At 38.7% G+C, this 21770-nt stretch overlaps 1 protein-coding gene across 1 annotated transcript in view; it reads right to left on the bottom strand.

The window, feature by feature from the left end:
- Window positions 1-21770, bottom strand: part of GRIP1 (glutamate receptor interacting protein 1) — a 793654-nt gene that overhangs the window by 71992 nt on the left and 699892 nt on the right. Inside the window, exons 14-16 of the mRNA XM_010598620.3 lie at window positions 19830-19910; window positions 5405-5474; window positions 2850-2995 (exon numbers count right to left, since the gene is read on the bottom strand). Coding sequence (XP_010596922.3) covers window positions 2850-2995; window positions 5405-5474; window positions 19830-19910 — 297 coding nt within the window. The remainder of the gene's footprint in view (window positions 1-2849; window positions 2996-5404; window positions 5475-19829; window positions 19911-21770) is intronic.

Genomic DNA, 21770 nt, shown 5'->3' with positions numbered 1-21770 from the left:
TCTTTGGCTTGGCTTTTCTACTCTGCAAGGAAGGTAGCTGAGATCTGCTTAGCTTGGCAAATCATGCAAACCAGGTTTATCCACAGGGCTTTGCATCTTCACTAGGACAGAACCTGGACCCACGCTGGAGGCTTTATCCTTCTCTTGAAATAAATCCCCAAAAGAAAATGCATTTGAAGCAGGCTTGTAAGAAAAGGGATGCAAATGTTGGCACAGAAAATCACTTGCTTGAGAAATAACAGTAAGTACAAACTTATGCATAGTTTTAAATGTTGGCTATATAAAATGTACTTGGATGAAATCATTATCACCAGCTGTACTGATGAATGTAATAGCGACCTGTTTTGACTTTGAACAGACATCATAAATACATGACCTGACATGACCATGAACTTTAGACCTAGGTGATTTGGATTATGTAAATACGAGATTATTAACAATAACTTATTATCGGTTGAGATGAAATTGTACATAGTAGAAGCTCTCTTAACCAATCTCCTTAACCAATTTTCTGGATTAATTGTGGTCCTCCATCCTCTTGGTAAAATATACTGACCAATGTCACGGAATCCTCAAGAATAAAAAGTTTCTCTCTCTAGTACCTGTGAGTACTTCTTCTCCTGCTACAACCTGAGTTGTAAGCTTAAAAATCTAGAGTCAATAATGTTGATTCCTAAGCCTGCTTATGCCATTTGTGCTTGTTATTTAGCTATGTAATTTAATCTCAAATAACCTATGAAACATGAGTGTAGTGGTACTATAAAACCAAAGTCAAATGCTTTGGAAAGACTCAATAAGGGGGTGTAGGGGGTGGGGAAGGAATTAGGCAAAAATCTACTGTGAATTACATACAGAGAAAAAGTTAAAACACTGGGGAAAATCATTAAAATCTAGATGGAGTAAGCATTCAAAGTACTTCTTTAAATTATCACTACATTAAAAAAAATCAAACTGGAAATCATTATATACTAAGAGTATGATTTAAAAAAAAATTAGGAACCAAAAAAAAAGATCCATAACTCTAATTAACAGAACATATTCATTTTTTTTATTCATAGGGAAGGCCCTGGATTCACCCATAAGATAGGCAAAATTTTAAATTAAATGTTTATGCTATGGACATACATCACTTCCTATAATTCCCCACATTACCAGAATTTTTCAATTAACAGAATTTTTTAGTTAACTATCAACACTTAACCACACGCATAGAAAAGGGCTTCCACTACACAGAGAATTGTTCTTGGACCACAGCAGCAGCAGCAGCATCTGCAAGTTGGCTAGAAATGCAGAATTGCAGCTCCCCCTTTGAGTACCGTATTTTTAAGCAAATAACACACGCCTTTTTGTGTGCCAACCACGCCCTTCCCTGGCGAGGTATTTTCATAAATGCATCTATGCCAATTTTTTTAACATGTTGATGTAAAAAAATTTACATAGCACACTTATGAAAATGAAGATGCCTCAGAGACTTTCCCCACTCCACGGTTCTCCCCTTTCAATTGCAGCCTGCCAAGCCACAGTTTTTAAGTGTGGTTTGGCCCAAGCCTGCCAAGCTGTGGCCCCCAACTGCTGTTTGAATTTGGTGCCAGAATCCTGCGCATGCGCAAACCAAGACCTGAGGAACTGTGGCCCTGAACTTGACCCCTGACTTGAACAGAGAGGAAGATATTTTCCAACACACCGTGGTGTCCAAGCCCATTTACAAAGTGAAAAGTCCCTTCCTTTGCAGCATGCCTCAGCACTCAGATCTCCTAATTTGGGTATGGGAGGGCTCAGGAGTTTTGGATTTTGGGTGCCAATCCCTGCCCCCTGGGGACTTGAGGACATAAAAACTCCAAGCTCCCCTGGGGCAGGGAGCTCATGGTCTTTTGGCTGCTAGGCCCCAGCTGCTCCTTGTTTGTGCAAACAATAAATTTCCACTTTCTGTTTCCCTTGCAGCTGGTGGTGTAGGCACTGTTTTATTTCCATCGGCTAATACGAAAGGACAAGAACTTGCGCTCAGTTACAAAAATACCTAAAGGTGGGGGAGGAGGAGGGCATGGTCAGCAAACAAACGTAGAAGGCATGCATTATTTGTGTAAAAATATCATAATGTCCAGGATCTGTGTTTTAACAAACCTTCAGGTAATTCTGAGGCCTACAAAAGTTCAAAAGCACTGTGCCATCATAGTCACACACTAGGGGAAGCACTAAAAGATACAACCCTTTTAGAAAGCAACACGTCACAAGAAAATAAAAAAAATTTCCTTTTTATTCTGACTAAGCAATCCTACTTCTAGGAATTTTTCCTAAGACAATAACTCTAAACCAGAAGAAAAGATGCATAAAAATATCCATGGTAGTACTACCTAAAATAATTTCTTAAAAATGGAAGCATTCTAACGATCTAAGAGGAGAAAATAGTAAATAAATTATAGGCAGTCTATAAAAAATTACAGATATTAAGGCCTTACAACATGGTGAAATATTTATAATATAAAGTTAAGTAAAAATGTAACATTTGCTTTGCTTACAATTATGCAATAATAAATACCAACAAAGACTAGAAAATTACTAGTTCCATTGTATTTGGGTGATATTAGATGATGATTTAGTTCTCATCTTCAAAAAATATTTTAATAGTTATAATAATGTTTATATAATGAAGATACCTTAATTATATTATTTAAAAGCACCATTACTTAAAATTCATTACTCGACTCTCAATTTAAAGACCCTTTTAACTATGTAAAACATTGCTGCAATGTCACTAACCAGCTGTTGTATGTAAAACATCAAGATCTAATATCTTTTGTGACAGATGGGCAGTTAAAAGGATCAGTTTTAACTAAGGATGCTATCAATACCTGAATTATCTTCATCTTTGCGGATTTTGAGCTTCACCAGGTCTTCACACTGCTGGAGGATCTGAACTGCGTCTTCCATGGAACAGTTGTCCAGCCGGATGTTATCTATTGCAAGTAATTTATCCCCGAGTTCCAGAGTTCCAGTTCTGTTAGTAAATGCATAGCAACACATGACTAATAATGAGCACTTCATCTGGCCATTTTAGGAGGCAGTAACATAATGCAGCATTGTGATAGTCTCCAGGAGAAAAGAGGTTCCTCAACTGCTCTTAAATTGCACTTTATGAACACTCCTGTCCGCCTTTTGTCTAGTTTTATTTGGATGACTGCTGTGGCATTAAATTTCAGAGTATGAAAAATCTTTTTCTTATCCTTTCTTCAATTAAATCAGGACATTGATATACGCTTCACTCAGGGAGCCTAAGGTTCCTAGGAAGGGAGGTAATGGGCTGGAGTCTGCAGAGACCCAGTATCCTAATGCTCCTGCTCATTGCATTGCTTTTGATCCTTAGCAGTCCAGATGCCAGAAGGCGGATGAGGGAGTGCGGCGAGGCAAGGCAGGATGGAAAGAGTGGAGGCCTGAGGCTTGGAGTCTCTGCCATTTCCACCTGTACCTGTGCCTGGGGCAGGGAGGAAGGGTACAGATGAATCCGGTGCTACCTATCTAGGAAGTGGCCTTAGAGACTCTAATACTGATCATGAGCCATGCAGGCCTGTTGAAAGTTTTCAACATCTACCCGTGAAAAGAGAAAAATAAGGAGACTGAAGTATATATGTGTTTGTGCATGACTATGTGTATTTAAGAAGGCCCTGGTGGTGCAGTGGTTAAGAGCTTGGCTCCACCAGCCATTCCTTGGAAGCCCTATGGGGCAGCTCTGCTCTGTTCTATCGGGTTGGTGTAAGTTGGAATCAACTTGACGGCAATGAGTTTGGTTTAATTTTATATGTGTTTAAAGGAGCCCTGGCAGAACAACAGTTAAGCGTTTTGGCTGCTAACCAAAAGGTTGGCGGTTTGAACCCACCCAGCAGCTCTGGTGGAGTAAGACCTGGTGATCTGATTCCATAAAGATTAGTCTTGAAAAATGTATGGGGCAGTTCTACTCTGAGTCGAAATAAACTCGATGGCATCTGACAATAACAACGTATATATAAACACACAAGTCTACTTGTAAGAAAGGTTAACAACTGTAATGTTTTGGGAAGAACTATCCTTTAAACATTAGGTCTGTGACAGGAACTACTGCTTGTTTCGCAGCATCCACTCTCCTCTTCCTTCTTTTAGTAGAAAACCCACCCAAGGTTTAGATGGGTACACGCATGGGCTCAGGGTCACAGTGTACAGGTCCCAGCCTCCATGGCTGACAGTTGTGAACAGGTGACTAAGTTTGGCACTGGAACTAGGAAGCGATACATACAACTTCTGGGTCATCCCTTTAAGATGCTTGCCCTGGACTCTCCCTGCCTGCCCCCTCCCATCCCCTCTGGTTAGACAACTGCAATGATCACAGCCAGCAGATACAGGTGCAGATGGCAGGGCTGCTCCCCAAGTCTGGATTGCCTGTCTACCTTCCAACTGTTATATGAGAAACAAACTTCTCTCTTATTTGAACCATTGTACTTAAGAGTCTCTCTTTCACAGTACTTAGCCTATACTTTAATTCATACAATATCCTTTCTATTATTATAAAGTTAAATACTGTGGATCCCTGGTGCTGCAGTGGTTAAGAGCTCAGGCTGCTAACCCAAAGGCTGGCAGTTTGATCCACCAGCTGCTCCTTGGAAACCCTATAGGGTAGCTGTGAGTCGGAATTGACTCAATGGCAACAGGTTTAATGTTAAATATTGTTTCTTTAATGAAATGATTGTGATCATAGATGGGATGTTTTTTAAAAAAGTGTTCTTATTTGAAAAATTAAAAGAAAGTTAACAATCTTATAGCAGTACCCACCCCATCATTTAAAAATACTTTTGATCTGTGAAATAAAAAGTTTGAGAACTTCTGATTGTGATGGGATTTGGAGAGTGGAGGATAAGAAGTTAGTGTCCAGTGAACCTTTTCTTTAATCCAGATAGGCTAAGTTTCAGTGGACTGAGACCAAACAGGAAACATGGACATGAGCTTAAGGCTCAAGGATCTGGTTTTCCCCGGGAGGACATGCTCAGCATCGAGCAAAACTCTTCCAGAGGCTATTTTCTCTATGTGAGCACCTCTCATAATTAAGACCAATTTCATTTTTTTAAGCTAGAAAATAAAAGAAGATTAAAGGATGATCAGTGAAGGAGAGCTTTTGCTGAACTCATGAAAAACCCTAAAAAACACTATCGGCTATGAATTGTCTGCACTGGGTACAGAAATAAATTGACATGAGAGGAAACACCTTAGCAGCCATTGCTATAAGGTATGTCAAATCTCATCAATTAATAGGGGCTGCCTAGAGCCTGATATTGAGAATCCAGTGATCCATTAGCAAGGTCTTCTTTGGGTACAGAAGGGGGTCATTGCTGCTTTATTTAAGAGATGCCTTGGAATGGACCAGGTAATCCATTTTCCTTACCTGTGTGCCACACTGCCTTTCTTGATATCTGAAATGACAAGGGGGTCCCCTGGTTTTCTACTGGATGGCGCTGTAATAATGAAGACAGAATAGCGACATCTTGATATCCATGGATCAATCACTACTGTATATTTCCCCATTTTCTAACAACTGCTAATGCAAGTACAGTTTGTATGTAAAGCAAAGATGATCAGCAAATTAGAAAACATGCACACTATATCCTCTTGATCTAAAATTACGTTTGTGTTAAAGTACTGATAAACTTAAAAACTAAAGCAAAGTCATTTAAAATTTGTAACCAGAGAAAGCATAATGACAAAAGTTGCCCATCAGGTTTAAACCATTTTAGTCAGCGATTCTCAAGTGGGGAGGTGAAAGCTGGGTAACCTAATAGGAAAGAGTTAAAATCAGTTAGGTATTGACAAGTGGTCCTTTCTCCTACCCTTTCCTTCACTTCCTTCCAGTGATGAGACACCACTGTTGATGGGACTGTGCACATTTCCTCAAGTGTACTGGATAGGAAAATGGATAGAAATCACTGATTTAAATTCCTTTTTTTTTCTCCCAGAAGGAATTTTTTTTGCTAAATACACTATAAATCCATAAATTCTGCTCACAAATTCATACCTAGAAATCTTTGAAAAGTTCTCAAATGTGACCATTTAATTTTATTGACAATAATAAATATTTTGTTGCTACTTAATTATACGGAGCCCTGGTGGCGCAGTGGTTAAGAGCTACATCTGCTAACTAAAAGGTCAGCAATTTGAATCTGCCAGCTGCTCCTTGGAAATCCTATGGGGCAGTTCTACTCTGTTCTCCAGGGTCACTGTGAGTCGGAATTGACTGGATGGGAGCAGGTTTACTTAATTATATTTTGATACATGCTCAAATTCTAAACATGCACATCTAACTTTCATCGACTTCACAGGTAAAACGATTATCCTGTATGGCGGTCAGCTTTGGGCTTTACAGCCTTTCATAGAAATATTTCCATTTGATGAGAATGAAGAGCAAATAGAGAGAAGAATCTACTTAGAATTGACTGTAAAAATAAATTATAGCTCATAAGGGTATAAAAATATCATCTTGCCCTAGAAAGTTTACATTTAATTTAGGCACTTGATACTTAAAAGACCAACATTTGTAAAAAAACAATTTGCCTCTGTGGGGAGATGTTTTGCCAACCTGAAGCCTGGAATGATTTCCTTTTTAAGATCACTAAAAGGCCCCTCAAGTAAGATTTTATTATAAACAGCCTGATAACCCTATAATAATCATAGAACCACATCATATCCCATAATCCCCTGTGAATCCCAGGAAAATGTTTATGCATAAGAACAGATGGTTTAATATCTCAACACAACATGTGAAGAAAAAGCAAACACACATACCAACACTTTACCCACTGTCTAAACTGGTCTACAGGAAATGTCAACGGGACTTCATTGAATCATTATTCTTAGCTGCTAGTAAAGTATGCAAAACATTCTATTAGCTACAATTAATTCATAAATGAAACCTGCACTTAATGATTTGATATAATCCCTCTGGCGAAATATAAACATCTAGCATTTTTACTCACGTCATATTTCAAAACTGCAAAGTGTTTTGGACCGAGGGCACAAAAATAAAAACTTTGTTATTACCAGCAAGTATAATTTTTCTAGCACCTGCCAGTGTATCCACACAATATTTGCCAAGCTAAAGTAACCACCACATAGCTCTCAATGTTTCCTTTGGCTTTTTAAAAAATCCATGATCCACTGAAATGGTCTGTGAAAGAAAACAACAGTAGAGGCAACAAAATACATCAAATCCACCTCTGTCATCTTTGTAACAGAGGAAAACAGCACTGTGACCTCCTGAAAAACCCACAGAGCTTTGCAGAGCGGTTTGAAACTTCTTATGGTCTACAAATGTATATGGCAGCCATTCTATTTACCAGATTCTGCTCTTTCTCCTTTTACCAAGTACAGACAGCTCATGCCCACTGGAGTGATGAAATTGAACCCAGAGGTGGATTCGATTCTGAATCAGCTCCTAACTCTGTAACTACCATGAGCTTAATTGTGGCAGTGCCTGTTGCAGAGGCTCAGTCACGGTTTGCACATGCCAGCCAGCACCATGTTTTAATTCTCTGCTACCCGGGAAGCAGTCACAAACCAAGCATGCTTTGCTTGGCTTGTAATGCTTTAAAACTATTGAATTAGTTGCCAACATTTAAAAACTGGTAGATTTCATATCCACCACCTATCTGTCAGGTTGGGTGGCTTGCGTGTTGCTATGATGTTGGAAGCTATGTCACCAATATTTCTAATACCAGCAGGGTCAATTATGGCAGACAGGTTTCAGTGGATCTTCCGGACTAAGACAGACTAGGAAGAATGATCTCGTGATCTACTTCTGAAAATTAGCCATTGAAAACCCTATGTATCATAACAAATACTATGCGATATAGTGCTGGAAGATGAGTCCCCCTGGTTGGAAGGCACCCAAAACAGTGGCCACAATAGTGGAGTTGAGTATACCAGTGACAGTGGAGGTGGTATAGGACTGGGCATTGTTTTGTTCTGTTGTACATGGCATTGTCATGGATTGGAGCTGACTCAATGGCAACTTACAACAATAACAACAAGGTTTCATACAGATATCTAGCTTCTCCTAAAAAATCAGAAAGGCAATGAATGGATAAACAAAATGTGGCATATACATACAGTGGAATATTATTTTGCCATAAAAAGGAATGAAATTCTAATACATGTTATGACATGGATGAGTTTTAAAAATATTATGTGAAGTAAAATAAGCTAGACTCAAAAAGGTGAATCCCATTTACATGAAATACCTACAAGAGACAAATGCATAGAGGTAGAAAGGTGATTCGTGGTTACCACCAGCTAGGGGAAGGGGTACAGCCATTTGTTTGTGGTGATGAAAAAGTTTTGGAAACAAATAGTGGTGATAGTTGTACAATAATGTGAGTGTGATCGATGACAATGAATTGTACACTTGAAAATGGTTAAAATGGCAAATTTTATGTTGTATATACTTAACAAATTTATTTTATTTTATTTTTAATAGTATGGTGCAGTAGTTAAGAGCCTGGACTCAGCAGCCAGAGTGCTTGGGTCCAAATTCTGCATCTACCCAAATTCTGCTTGGGTCCAAATTCTGCCCAGCTACCACCAGTGACCACCCTGACAAGGGACACAACAGAGAGTCCCTGATGGAGTGGGAGAAAAGTGTGGAACAGAACTCAAATTCACATAAAAAGACCAGACTTAATGGTCTGACTGAGACTGGAAGAGCCCCTGAAGCCAGGGCCCCCAGATGCTCTGTTAACCAAGAACTAAAATCATTCCCAAAGACCACTCTTCAGACAAAGATTAGACTGGACTATAAAACATAAAATAATACCCATGAGGACTGTGCTTCTTAGTTCAAGTAGATACGTGAGATCAAACGGGTAGCTCCTGTCCAGAGGCGGGATGAGAAGGTAGAAAGGGAGAGGAGCTGGTTGGATGGACAAGGTAAACCCAGGGTGGAAAGGGGGAGGGTGCTACCATATTGTAGGGATTGCAACTGGTGTCACATGACAATATGTGTACAAAATTTTTGTATGAGAGACTAATTTAAGCTGTAAACTTTCATCTTACAAAAAAAAAAAAAATACTACAGGTACCCCTTGAGCCTAGGTACCTTAATGTCCTCTTCTGCAAAATGGCAATGAGGAGTAAGTAATAAGTGTGTTTACCTCATGCAGATTTTGTTGTAAGGATGATGTGAATTATTACATGTAATTTGATTGGGCCAGTGCATACAGAATGCATATAAAATAATTGTTTATTACTGTTGTTATTACTATTATCCAACAACATTGGGCTCACTTTCCCACTCCGCCCTTTAGATGGAGTCTTCTTCCATCTCTCATTTGCTACAGTCCTCACAGGGCTGATTTTACTCAATGACTTGCTTCACCTCTCGGTGCTCCTGTGCTTGTGACCCTTTGAATGAGAATTCACTATCACTCACCCCTAGTGCTTTGAATTAGCTTAGAGCTCCCCACAGAATCATTTACTCATTTAACAAATATTTACTGAACATCCACTATGAGCCAGGAACCTCTGCTCTGCGTGCTGGTCATAAAACCCCAGAAAAAAGAGAGGTAGGGCTGGTGAAGTCTCAGGAGGTCATTAGGCATGAAATAGTTTTTTCTGTGATGGACTTTTACTTGGAAGGCCACACAAACACGTCATATGGGGGAGAGGGGAGAGGGGTACACCAAATAGATTAAGAGTATGACTTAGAAATGCTACAACCAGAACGGAATGAATGAGAATGACACATTGTAAAAAATGTAACCAATATCACTGAATAATTTGTGTAGAACTTGTTATATGGAAATCTAATCTGCTATGTAAACTCTCACCTTAAACACAATAAAATATTAAAAAATAATAATAGTTATTACACTTGCCCTTAGATCTTTCTACTTATGTGTTAATAAAGAAGCACATGTATTATTATGTCACAAATTTGTTGTAAATATTTAGATAACAGAATTTCAATAAAACTTATTTCCTTTGTTAAAAAAAAAGAGTGTGACTTAGAAAGGAAGGGTAACAAAAAGTTATTAAGTTCTGAAAAAGAAAGAAAAAAAAAATCAGTAACAACTCCTTGAAATCTCATTTTAACTGGCCAAACATAATAGGACTGAAAGCCTGACAAAAGAGAAAGACCAATAAAGCAAAATCCCATGTGATATGACATCTATTAAGTTCAAAATACTGCCTTTTTCCCCACTCACATTTCACAAAATAATTTTAATTCAAACTCTACACTTCTACCTTCAATGTCTGTGTTTTTGTAGTTGCCAGAGCCGCATTTTTTGAGTCACTCACAAACTTTTCCAGGACTCATCATTGTCCTTTGTGTCTCCATCTCTTTTACAATCCATGAATGACTATGTCCCTGGAAATTTTATCCCAAACCTCAAGTGCCCACTGCATAACATTATAGCACTTGATTTTTTTTCATGCTGCTCACAGCTGTATGTTCTTAACCCTAAAAGGAAACTACTTAGCTATATTCCTTTTAAAAGTCTTTTTTTTTTTTTTTTTTTTTAAATAAACACCTTTAATACATGAGCTAAGATGGGAGGGAGGAGGATTTATCTGCCTTTCCGGGCTTTGCTTTTCCTCAGATAGAACCCCAGCTCCTTGCTCTTTAGCACATAGCCATCTACTTGGCCACACTGGTCTGGCCTCAAAGCAATACTCCCAAGAAGCTTGCCCTGCTGGAACTGCACCTCCAAAAAACTGCTGATCTTGGCATTCTTTTTCCTTTCCTCATATTTTTTTCTGAATTTTCTTCAATAGCTTTTTATTTAAAATCTCTTCCTCCTCAGGAATCAGTTTGGTCCCCTTCTTGCTGCCCAGGGGCAGTGCATATCAAGATTCATACCACTGCCGGTATGATGTGTTGTCAGTGAGCAAGATACAGTTCTTTACCAGGGTTCCAGCGTGACCAGCTCGTTTCTGGACACATGGTGGACAACATTGGTGATCCTCGTTTCACAGGTACAACACTCAAAGCCCAAGGAAAAGCTCTCCACATCCAGCCTCAGGGCCTCCTTTCACAAGAACTGTGTGTATGTGTTATTGTTGTTGTTAAGTGCTGTTGAGTTGGCTCTGACTCATAGCGACGCTATGTACAACAGAATGAAACACTGCCTGGTCCTGCACCATCCTGACAATAGTCGTTATATTTGAGTCCACTGTTGCAGCCACTACGTCATTCCATCTCATGGAGATTCTTCCTCTTTTTCGCTGACCCTCTACTTTACCAAGCATGATGTCCTTCTTCAGGGACTGGTCCCTCTTAATAGCATATCCAAAGTACATGAGATGAGGTCTCACCATTCTTGCATCTAAGGAGCATTCTTCTAAGACAGATGCCTTTGTTCTTCTGGCAGTCCACGATATATTCAGTATTCTTCGCCAAAACAATAACTCAAATGCATCAATTCTTCTTCAGTCTTCCTTATTCATTGTCCAGCTTTCGAAAGCATATGACATGATTGAAAACACCATGGCTTGGGTGAGGCACACCTTCTTCCTCAAAGGGACATCTTTGCTTTTTAACACTTTAAAAGGGTCTTTTGCATATGTGGCGGGGGTCAATCTTAGCGAGGCCTTTCAGCTCAAACTTCCACTTCTTGTGGTAGGGCTTTCTTTTGCCTGGGTCTTGCAGCACTTGTGCCAATTGTCCTAGGAGATGCCCACTGCTTGGCCCTGGCTGAAAAGAACTAAAATTTCCTCTTTATGTACACCAAAATGATACATGCATACAATTTAAAGAGTCAAAAGTCCTACAAGAGCAGTCCCCCATTTCTTGCTTTCCCAGATGCAACTACTCTCCAATCTTCTGACTGTTTCTTTTAGCATTTACTTCCATATTGCTAAATAACATATAACGATTACTACTTAATTATTTTCACTTTTAGTCATGCTCTATTTACTTTATTTTATTTACTTTCTATTATGGAAAATGAGGATTTAATTCTCTTACACATCTACACCCCCACCACATACATGTACATTTTTTATCTCCCTTTTTTTATTCTCTCAATAGAGTTTCATCATAATTTTGGTAAGATTAATAATTGGTATTTACTTAGTATGACTCTCTAAATAGTATTTGCAGACAAACCACGTTGCAGGCCATGATTACTTTTTCTTTTCTGTAGAATATATTTTTCCCTGTAGTTATTTATGGTCTTGATTTTTTTTGTTTGTTTGTCTGCTTAATTTTCTTTGTTTATTATTAATTCAACTCTTCACATATTCCAGGTTATGTAAATCTCTAAATATGTTAAACCATGTTAGGAATTCTATCAGAGCCTTCCCACTGTCTGGATGGGTTGTTTTCTAAGCTTGTTGCATAGATTTTAGAAGCCTCCTTCATTATCATTCTAGAGGTTCTCTTCACTTGCATCCTTGGAGCCCCTAGTATCCTGATTCTTAGTTCTCCCTCTTTCGGGATTTATTTCTCATTTTTGGTGGTGCATATTTTCCAGTGGAAACCCTGGTGGTGTAGTGTTAAGTGCTATGGTTGCTAACCGAAAGGTCGGCAGTACAAATCTACCAGGTGGTTCTTGGAAACTCTACGGGGCAGTTCTACTCTGTCCTACAAGGTTGCTATGAGTCAGAATTGACTTGATGGCAACAGGTTTTTTTTTTTTTATTCTCCAGTAGCTTTCTGAGGAAGAATGCATGAAAGGAAAGTTTTTTGAGACCTCACATATCTGAAAATGAGTTTTGCTACCTTGACACTTATTGATAACTTCTCTGGGTAGAGAATTCTAGGTTAGGAATCATTTTCCTTCAGAATATTGAAGACACTTTTCCATTGCTGTCTAGCTTCCAGTGTTGCTCTTGGAAAATCTGATGCCATTCTGATTATTTGATTATTATTTGTATTATTCTGATATGTCATATAAAAACTCTTTCCCAACCCCTTCTGAAAGCCAGTAAGACTGTCTTTGTCCCACTGTTCTGCGATCTCATGCTAACGGGCCTTGGTACGAGACTATTTTCATCTGTTGGTTGTGCATTCCCCAATTTGGAAACTCGTATCAGTCAATTCTGGGAAATCTTATGAGATTATTTCTTTGACGCTTTTCTCTCCTCTTTCTGTAACACGTATTATTTGGGTGTTGTATTGTCTTATTTAGTACAGTCGTAACAGAAATACTACAAGTGGATGGCTTCAACAAACAGAAGCTTATTTTCTCATAGTCTAGTAGGGTAGAAGTCCAAATTCAGGGTGTCAGGTCCAGGGGGAGGCTTTCTCTCTCTGTTGGCTCTGGAGAAAGATCTTTGTCATCAATCTTCCCCCAGACTAGGAGCTTCTCTGCACAGTAACCTTGGGTCCAAAGGAACATGCTCTGCTCCTGGTGCTGTTTTCTTGGTGGTATGAGGTCCCCATGTCTCTCTGCTCACTTCTCGCTTTTATATCTCAAAAGAGATTGGCTTAAAATATAATCTAATCCTGTAGATTGAGTCCTGCTTCATTAATATAACTACCCCTAATCTCACCTCATTAACATCATAGAGATAGGATTTACAACACACGGGAAAATCACATCAGATGACGAAATGGTGGACAATCACACAATACTGGGAATCATGGCCTAGCCAAGTTGACACACATTTAATCCATGACATGTATCATTTGGACTCACATATAATTTTATCTATTCTCTAATTCCTGTTTGTTTGTTTGAATTTCCAGAATTTTTCATCAGTTTTATTTTCCAATATTTTTACTGAGTTTTTCCATTTCTGCCATATTCTTTTTTTTTATTATGGAAAATATATAACAAAAACATTTGCCACTTCAACCTTTTTCACATCGTTTCTGCAATATTCTTAACATCAAGAGCTCTCTGCTCCACTGTAGCTGTTCTTTGTGTAATATCTTTTAGGTTTTTTTTTTTTTAATGACATTAATAATATTTTTTATTTTTGAAGTTTTCTTCTTCCTGAATGTGCCATTTCCTCTTTTTTTTTTTCCTTCTTTGTTTTGGTTATAGTCTTACTTATAAGACTCTTTCCTCAGGCATCTGTCATTTTCTTGACTGTCTGCTCATATATAAGTTTGCGGCACTACAAAGCTACTTGGCAGCTTGGTGCATCCAGTTGGGGGTGGTAGACTGTGGGTTTCACTATATAGTTCAGACCAGGTTGTTTCTTTGAGTAATATGGACTTGATTTTGTCTTCCACTGGGAGTATGTTAAGCCAGGCTTCCTAGATTCTGTGAGCTTACTGGGGAAAGAAGGTTGGCAGTCTTAACATTCAGTATGTAAACTTTTCCTTATCTCTACTTTTAGAACAGTACTGCTGGACTCAGCTCTGTTCTTCCGGTTCAGAGGCCCTTTACTTCATGCTTTCTAGGGAATAAAGCTCTAGGTTTCTACTCCTTGAGTGGGGTAGGGATAGTTAGCTGTGCTGAATAGGGATGGCATCTGAGGAACCAATTCCTTTTCAATAATCTTTCAACTAATATTCCTGTCTTAGCTCTAGCTCTACCACTACTCTCACTTCCAGAAGTTCCTGAGTTTACCAGTTCCTAAGCCTTTTGGGAGTTTAAGGTGTAAATCAGGCTCATTCACAGCTTTTCCCTCTGCTTTTTAAGTTAAATTCATTTTTCACCATCTTCTTTGTAATTTCTAAAGTTGGTTGCTCTTATCTATTTTCCTTTTATTTTTCTCCTAGTCAGATTCTGCTCTTTCAAAAATCTTATATTTCATATTAGAGTATTGGGTGGGAGCAGAACTAAATCTGCCATCTTTTGATGTTTTAAAATCACTGCTTATATCTCACTATCAGAAAGCTATTCTTATAGTGAACATGGGTTCTTTTTCTCTCATATAGTGTCAGACGAAGGAGAAAATGACATTCTCTACCCTTGGTTTAAATAATTTTTTCTTTTCTTGAAAAGAGGTGAAATCTGAAATTTTAAGCTAATTATGAAGCAACAAAGTATTCTAAGAACATTCTATAATATCCAGCCTTTCTTGGAACTTACTGTTAGTCAAGGTACTTTGCTCAAAGAGGCTCATAAAGTTTCCGAACTATACTGGAGGAACACACACACATGCACGCACACAATCAAATCACTCAGCTTTATTTTAAGTGTGACAACACATGGCAAGTAAAACAAGTTGGCTGATTGGAAATGCAGCTGTGAGTAGGGTTTTTATTGCAAAGTTGGCAAAAAGCAGAAGCCATTCACTTCTAAATACATCTAAGACTTAAAGGGAAAATGACAGATTTGTTGTGCTTGTCATAAAGGCTGCTTTATGATTTTATATAAAAAAGAAAAAGTAAAGGTAGCCTTTGTTCCTGCAAATGATTCAGTCACAACTAGAAAGGAATGCCACAACTAAAAAGGAAAGCCAACAAATTAACTTCACTCACAAAATGCTGCCTCTGCTTTTCTGATATAGGATCTAGAAAGGTTCATCAATCAGATGCTGACAGGGATGAGTGAAGTTGTGAGAGTAAAGCCAGTATTAAATCAGGCAGAATGAATCTGAATCCCTGCTTCACCTTTTTCTTAGCTCTGTGTCTTTGGGCCAGTTACCCAGCTGAGCCTTACTTTCCTCTCTATAAAATGGGAATAGGTGTCACAGGGTTGTTTTAAGGATTAAATGAGAAAAAGCATATAAATTGCTTAACGGTGTGCCCAATATAAAGTAGATACAAATCCCTGTACTAAAACCTGGAAAGAAAACACCACTATCAAAAGGGCTTGACTGACAAGTGCAAGTGACAGAGACAACCATTGTTCTCTGACTTGAAAGGTAGGTGGGCTGCAGCCCAGGGGATGTGGGTCTGGTTTCTGATTGGCTGTGGTGTGCGGCCAATCAGAATGTGCCTTCCAGCGCCATGCTTCTGCTAGGTCGTTCAACTTTATTTTCTATGATTAATCACTCGTACTATGGCAATAACATCAATAAAAGTAATGCCTGATGCTAATGTGCTATGAATGTCTCATTGGGAACTTAAGAAAATTAGTCTAAAATTGCTCACCACATCCAAAATTGGACTCATTTCTCAGCTAATTAGGTAAGACAGTGTGCCCTAAGCCGAGTGTGAAAGCTTAGATGGTACGCTTCAAGAGATGGAGGCCCGTTTCTTTTCTTTTTTTTTTTTTAATTTTGGAGACCCGTTTCTTATACTCAGAGTTTTCACAACGTGAAGAAGACAGAAAGTGGAGCTTCGTGTAAAGATGGTGAGAAAAGTCAACAAGCCCTTGCAGTGTGTTTGAGTAGAGAGTCACTTGAGAAATAAACCAAAATAAATAAATAAATAAAAATAACTGGTTGTTATGAATTGACTCTAACTCATGGCGGATGCCATACGCAAGTACAGCCGGCACTAAATTTTGTAGCCTAGCTCTTTACTTAACATATTTCACCAGGCTCTATTTTTTTTCTGTGTGTAAAATAAATAATAAAGGTATTAACAAGAACGATCATCAGCATAACAACTAACATTTATTACCGTTCGCAATATGTTCTAGGCATTTTATATATGCTAGTTTAATCTTCTCAACAAGCTGTGAGGAAAGTAATATGTACCCGCTTTTATAGATGAGAAAACTGGGTACAGAGAGGTAAAAGAAATCGTCCCAGGTCCACAGGAAAAGGAGGGTGGGCAGCCTGTGCACTGAGTCCATGCTCTTAATCACTTCCTAAGTTAGTGATTCTTTAGGTCACTCAACAGCTTTTGCACAAACATCTAGATTCATCATCCCCCTTAAAGGTTCATTTCCTGGATTACATAGTGCTTAGTACAGGATCGTCTGCAGATAAAGCCTTCTCATTCATTCATTCAACAACTGCAGGGCATTAATAAGCACCTTGTATGTGCCAGGAACTGCACTAGGCCTTAGGAGTTCACTATCTCATATAATGAAAATGAACTGTGGACAATTTTTTTTTTTTTAAAGCAAATTCTGCTTTCTTACTGGCAAAATATGAATATTTCCCACGAGGAGACACAAACTCAGCATGATGATGTTGGCTGTGTAAATGGAGCTGTAACTCTAGAAGGGGTGACAAGCATGCTGGACAAGCTTATGTATCATTTCTGCATCCAGGAATAGAGTAACACATTTAGCTTCCATGAATAGTGTTAGCTTACAGCTGACTAAAACTCAGGCTATTCTTGTGGGGGTTTGGGTTGTTGCCATTATTGGAATTAAAATCAATTTTAGAAGCAATACCTAGTACATGCCTCCTACCATTATCATGCATACTTTAAAGCAGTTTTTCACATGAATAAGACAAGTATTTTGTAGCTCTGTGTATTTCACATGACTACATTGCAAACAAACTTAAACATCTATTTTTCAAAAGGAGTATATCACAAGAATATTTTTTAAATAGGCATTCCCCTAGTTAAATTATATAAATTTTTGAGAATAAAACTATTGTATAAAACAATGAAAAGATGACAAATCCTACCTAACTAAAATTTGAGAGTAAAATGACTGTGTGGCAATGATGATAGGCACTTCTGATGAGTGGGTATCTTCAGCATACCTACTAGCAGTATGCATCTCTCAGGACAGGGGCTCTGTTCTCAAAACTGCATAGGTTCTAGTGCATGGTGAGCACCCAGAAGGTGTTTATTGAATTCAGGCAAAAGAAAGAAAGAATGCAATGGAAGGCCGGCCTTTATACACTGTACACATTTCCAGGAGGTACCGCTTTCACACCTAGCTCTGATAAAATAAATGAATGGAATAAATAGGATAAATGAGATCAGCCTGCAAGTTACATGGGGCCTGCAAAGAGTTTTTGAATAGCAAGCACTGCTGTGCTCTCCCTGAATCCCAACAGCCACAGCTGTTGACAGAGAATGACATAATACCTCTTTCATGATGAACAAATTGAGAGATGAAGTGACACGGTTAGTAGCACCTAGTATAGGGCTAAAGCTTCCAAAACCCCATCTCATCTTTCTGCTTACTATATAAAGACACATCAGGCCATCAGTCCTACTTTTCTCTCATTAGGCCACACTGGGGGGAATACAGTATACAGGCTCTTTCTCATATACAGCAAAACCTGTAAAAGCTGGAACCTGTGTAAGGCGGAAACCTGTCAGAGAAGGAAAACTCAAATATTTTCCATTGAAACGAGCAATAGAAAAGTGGTAACACTGCACCCTGTCAAAGGCGGAAAACTCGAGAGACCTGGAAAAGCAAGGCAGTCCCGCTGAGTTCTGGCTTTCACAGATTTCACTGTATATGGCTTTCTTGTTCTTAACATTTGTTCAGAATTATAATACCACTCCTTTTTAGTGTTGAACCAGATAAAATTTCATTTTCAGTGTTAAATTTATATGGTCAAAGTTGAATTGGACCATCTCATTTCAATCAAGAGCTCTTTTATTTTTGCCTTAGCTGCTGATATAAATGCTGTCTGACCTAGGATAGTAGTGAGGCACTTTTAATGTGGGCTTTTTCACTGTTTCTTGATGGAACCACCTCTTGGTCACGATATTGCCTCTATGTCTCCTTTGGTCATTATGCATTAATCATATGCTTCATTTTCTTGTTTCACTTATGGATAAATTTAGTCTATGGATATTAAAAGCACAAAAATCTCAACTTCTATAAAACTTCATTGGGGCTGACATTTTCAAAGTTGTTTTATCAAAGCAGTTATAAGCCTAGAACCTAAAAAAAAATGAAAGAATTTTATGTGTTTGGCTTTTCCTTTCAGTTTGGTTACCCAGATATCCTGCACCATGGAGGAATTCAGGAGTTTACTAAGGTAAGAGACGTTGTATTAGTTTAGTGAAAGGGACTGTTGATGTACGGTGAACAAACAACAATGGACTCAAACATACAATGATCATGAAAATGGCATAGCACCGGGCCATGTTTTGTTCTATGTACGGTCACCATGAGTAACAGCCGACTTGATGGCGACTAACAACAATAAGAAGTGAATAGATGAGAAGACAATCTTAAACCATCATATTTTTGATAGTTAAATAGCTTATTGTGAAACTTTAATTCATAATATACTAAAATGTAGGGAACCTACATGCGTTTTTATGCTCATCTTTTTTTTTTTACTTATTTATGGGGAATGTGAGACAGATAACTATCATTTTACTTATCATTTTACAGATAAAGAAACAAGACTGGAGAGTGTTTAAGTAACTGGTCCCATTCACACAGCCAGTAAGTGACTGAGGTGTGACTGGCTCACATTTTTGTATCTTTACATAGAAAGTTGGCAATGACACTTAAAACATTTGCCACACCTGTTGTCAAATATCCGTCAGCTTGGCTGGGTCCTGATTCCCAGTGTTGTATGATTATCTACCATTTTGTCATCTGATGTGATTTCCCTATGTGTGGTAAATCCTCTCACTATGATGTTAATGAAATGGATTAGTGACAGTTATATTGATGAGATCTACAAGATTAGAAAGTATCTTAAGCCAAACTCTCTGAGATACAAAAGAGAGAAGTGAGCAGAGAGACATGGGGGACCTCATACTGCCAAGAAAGCAGCGCCAGGAGAAGAGCGTGTCCTTTAGATCCGGGGTTTCTGCTCAGAGAAGCTCCTAGTCCAGGGGAAGATTGATGACAAGGATCTTCCCCCAGAGCCAACAGAGATAGCCTTACCCTGGAGCTGACACCCTGAATTTGGACTTGCAGCCTACTACACCGTGAGAGAGTAAATTTCTCTTTGTTAAAGCCATCCACTTGTGGTATTTCTGTTATAGCTGCACTAGGTAAGTAAGACACCTGTAAACCATTTGACGACACAATTTGCTAATGTCTTTTTTTTAAAAAAATTTATTAAAAAAAATTGTTTCTACTTACAGCTTATGGTTATTCCAAGTTCCACATTATGCTTCTTAGGTAGCTTTACATGAAATGTTCCACTACTTGGGATGACAGACTCTATAATTTCAAAGCAAAAAAAAAGCATGTTTATAGAAGATCAAGAAGAATGTAGCACCAATTAATGAAAGTGCATCAGGGATACTTGGTTTATAATCATCTGTAACTAAAACTAAAGAAATTGAAGTACAATGAATTTCTGTAAAATCCTAGTAAACTAAATTTGTGGTGACAAATATATGACCCACATATAGGTAACTAAGCACAATTCTCAGCAATAGTAGAGTTCAGTATTTCTCAAGTGTGATTCAGGCAACAGCTGCATCAGAATTACTGGGATACAAGTAAAAAAGAGATTCCTGAACCATCTCAGACCTACGGAATCAGGATCTCTGATGATACAGCCCAAGAATCTGCATTTTAAACATGTTCTCCAGGGGATTCTTGGGCATAGTAAAGCTTATGAACCACAGGTCTAGTTACGTTCTTTTTTCCCCAACTGTATTTTCCCATAATTTACTATTCAGCACTCTTTTGTTTTTTCATCTGATTTTTGAAGGTAGCTGGAGGGAGTAGATTTCAGGAGACAGTTCAGTTTGTTGTGATGGTTATGGGTTTTGGAGTTTGTGTATGTGTGGGGTGTGACTTTAATTTGTAATACAGACAGTGAAAAATACACTTAAAGAGGCAGAACCAGGGGTCATATTCAACATATTTAACTACAAGAATGGTACTGACCATAACCAGTTGGACTGACACAGATCATAGTGTTAGAACACAGGGGTCCAAGAGGCCCCAGGTGGGCCAAGGGCCCTTGAGTATCTGAATCATGGGGAGCTGCATGGTTTCCAGGGAAAATCAGGGGGCAGAGGCACTGGAGCAGAGTGAAGGCGGGCTCAGATATTGGCCAATCAGTACGGTAACTGAGAGAGAACCAGTGTGCACTGGCTGAATCTCAACCCTATATAGAACTAAGTTGATTTTATCAGCGACTGGCTAGAATTTGAAAAAGGAAGGGATTGCTATTAGTAACCAGTTGCCTCCGAGTTGATTCCCACTCATGGTGACCCACTTGTGTCAGAGCAGAACTGTGCTCCACAGGGTTTCAATGGCTGATTTTTCAAAGAAGATCATCAGCATCTCCTTCTGAGGGGCCTCTGGGTAGACTCAAACCTTCAACTTTTTAATTGACTGCCTAGCATGTCAACCATTTGCACTATCCAGGGATGCCAAGAAATTGCTACACATTCTTAAACACATTCCTAAAATAGCTTTAACCATCTGGGAGGCCTTCAGTTAGAGAAAACAAGCAAACAAAAACCAAACCCGCTTCCATTGAGTTGATTCTGACTCGTAGTGACCCCTTAGAGCAGAGCAGAACTGCCCCATAGGGTTTCCAAGGAGTGGCTGGTGGACTCAAACTGCTCATCTTTTGGTTAGCAGAGAAGCTCTTAACAACTGTACCACCTGTAAAACAGGATCCCCAAACTGCCCCTTCTCAGTCTCAGCTAGTGCTACCGGGAGAAGGGAAGTCTTTCTTCTCTGGTCTCCTCCTTCCATTCTGTTTTTTTGCTCACTTCCCAGTGGAATAAAAAAATTTGCTATCTTTTCCCACTTCCTCCCACTCTTCTTAACTCTCCTGTCCTGTCAGATGTGACTGGGTAAGTGTCATAAATGTGAGTTAATACCTTTAATTTCACTGCTGTCCTCAACTAACACTTGGATCAGCCAGTAAGTGAGCCCACCTATATTTACCTGATTATTTATTCATTAAGAACTTGTACCCTGTACACCAATGTTCATTGCAGCACTTTTCACAATAGCCATAAGATAGAAACAACTGAAATGTCCATTAACAGATGCATGGATAAGTACAACGTGGCAGACGCATACACTGGAATATTACTCAGCCATAAAGAG

The sequence above is a fragment of the Loxodonta africana genome, chromosome 4, assembly GCF_030014295.1.
Source record: "Loxodonta africana isolate mLoxAfr1 chromosome 4, mLoxAfr1.hap2, whole genome shotgun sequence".
Taxonomy (NCBI): Eukaryota; Metazoa; Chordata; class Mammalia; order Proboscidea; family Elephantidae; genus Loxodonta; species Loxodonta africana.
This window is presented reverse-complemented; position numbering and strand designations above follow the sequence as displayed.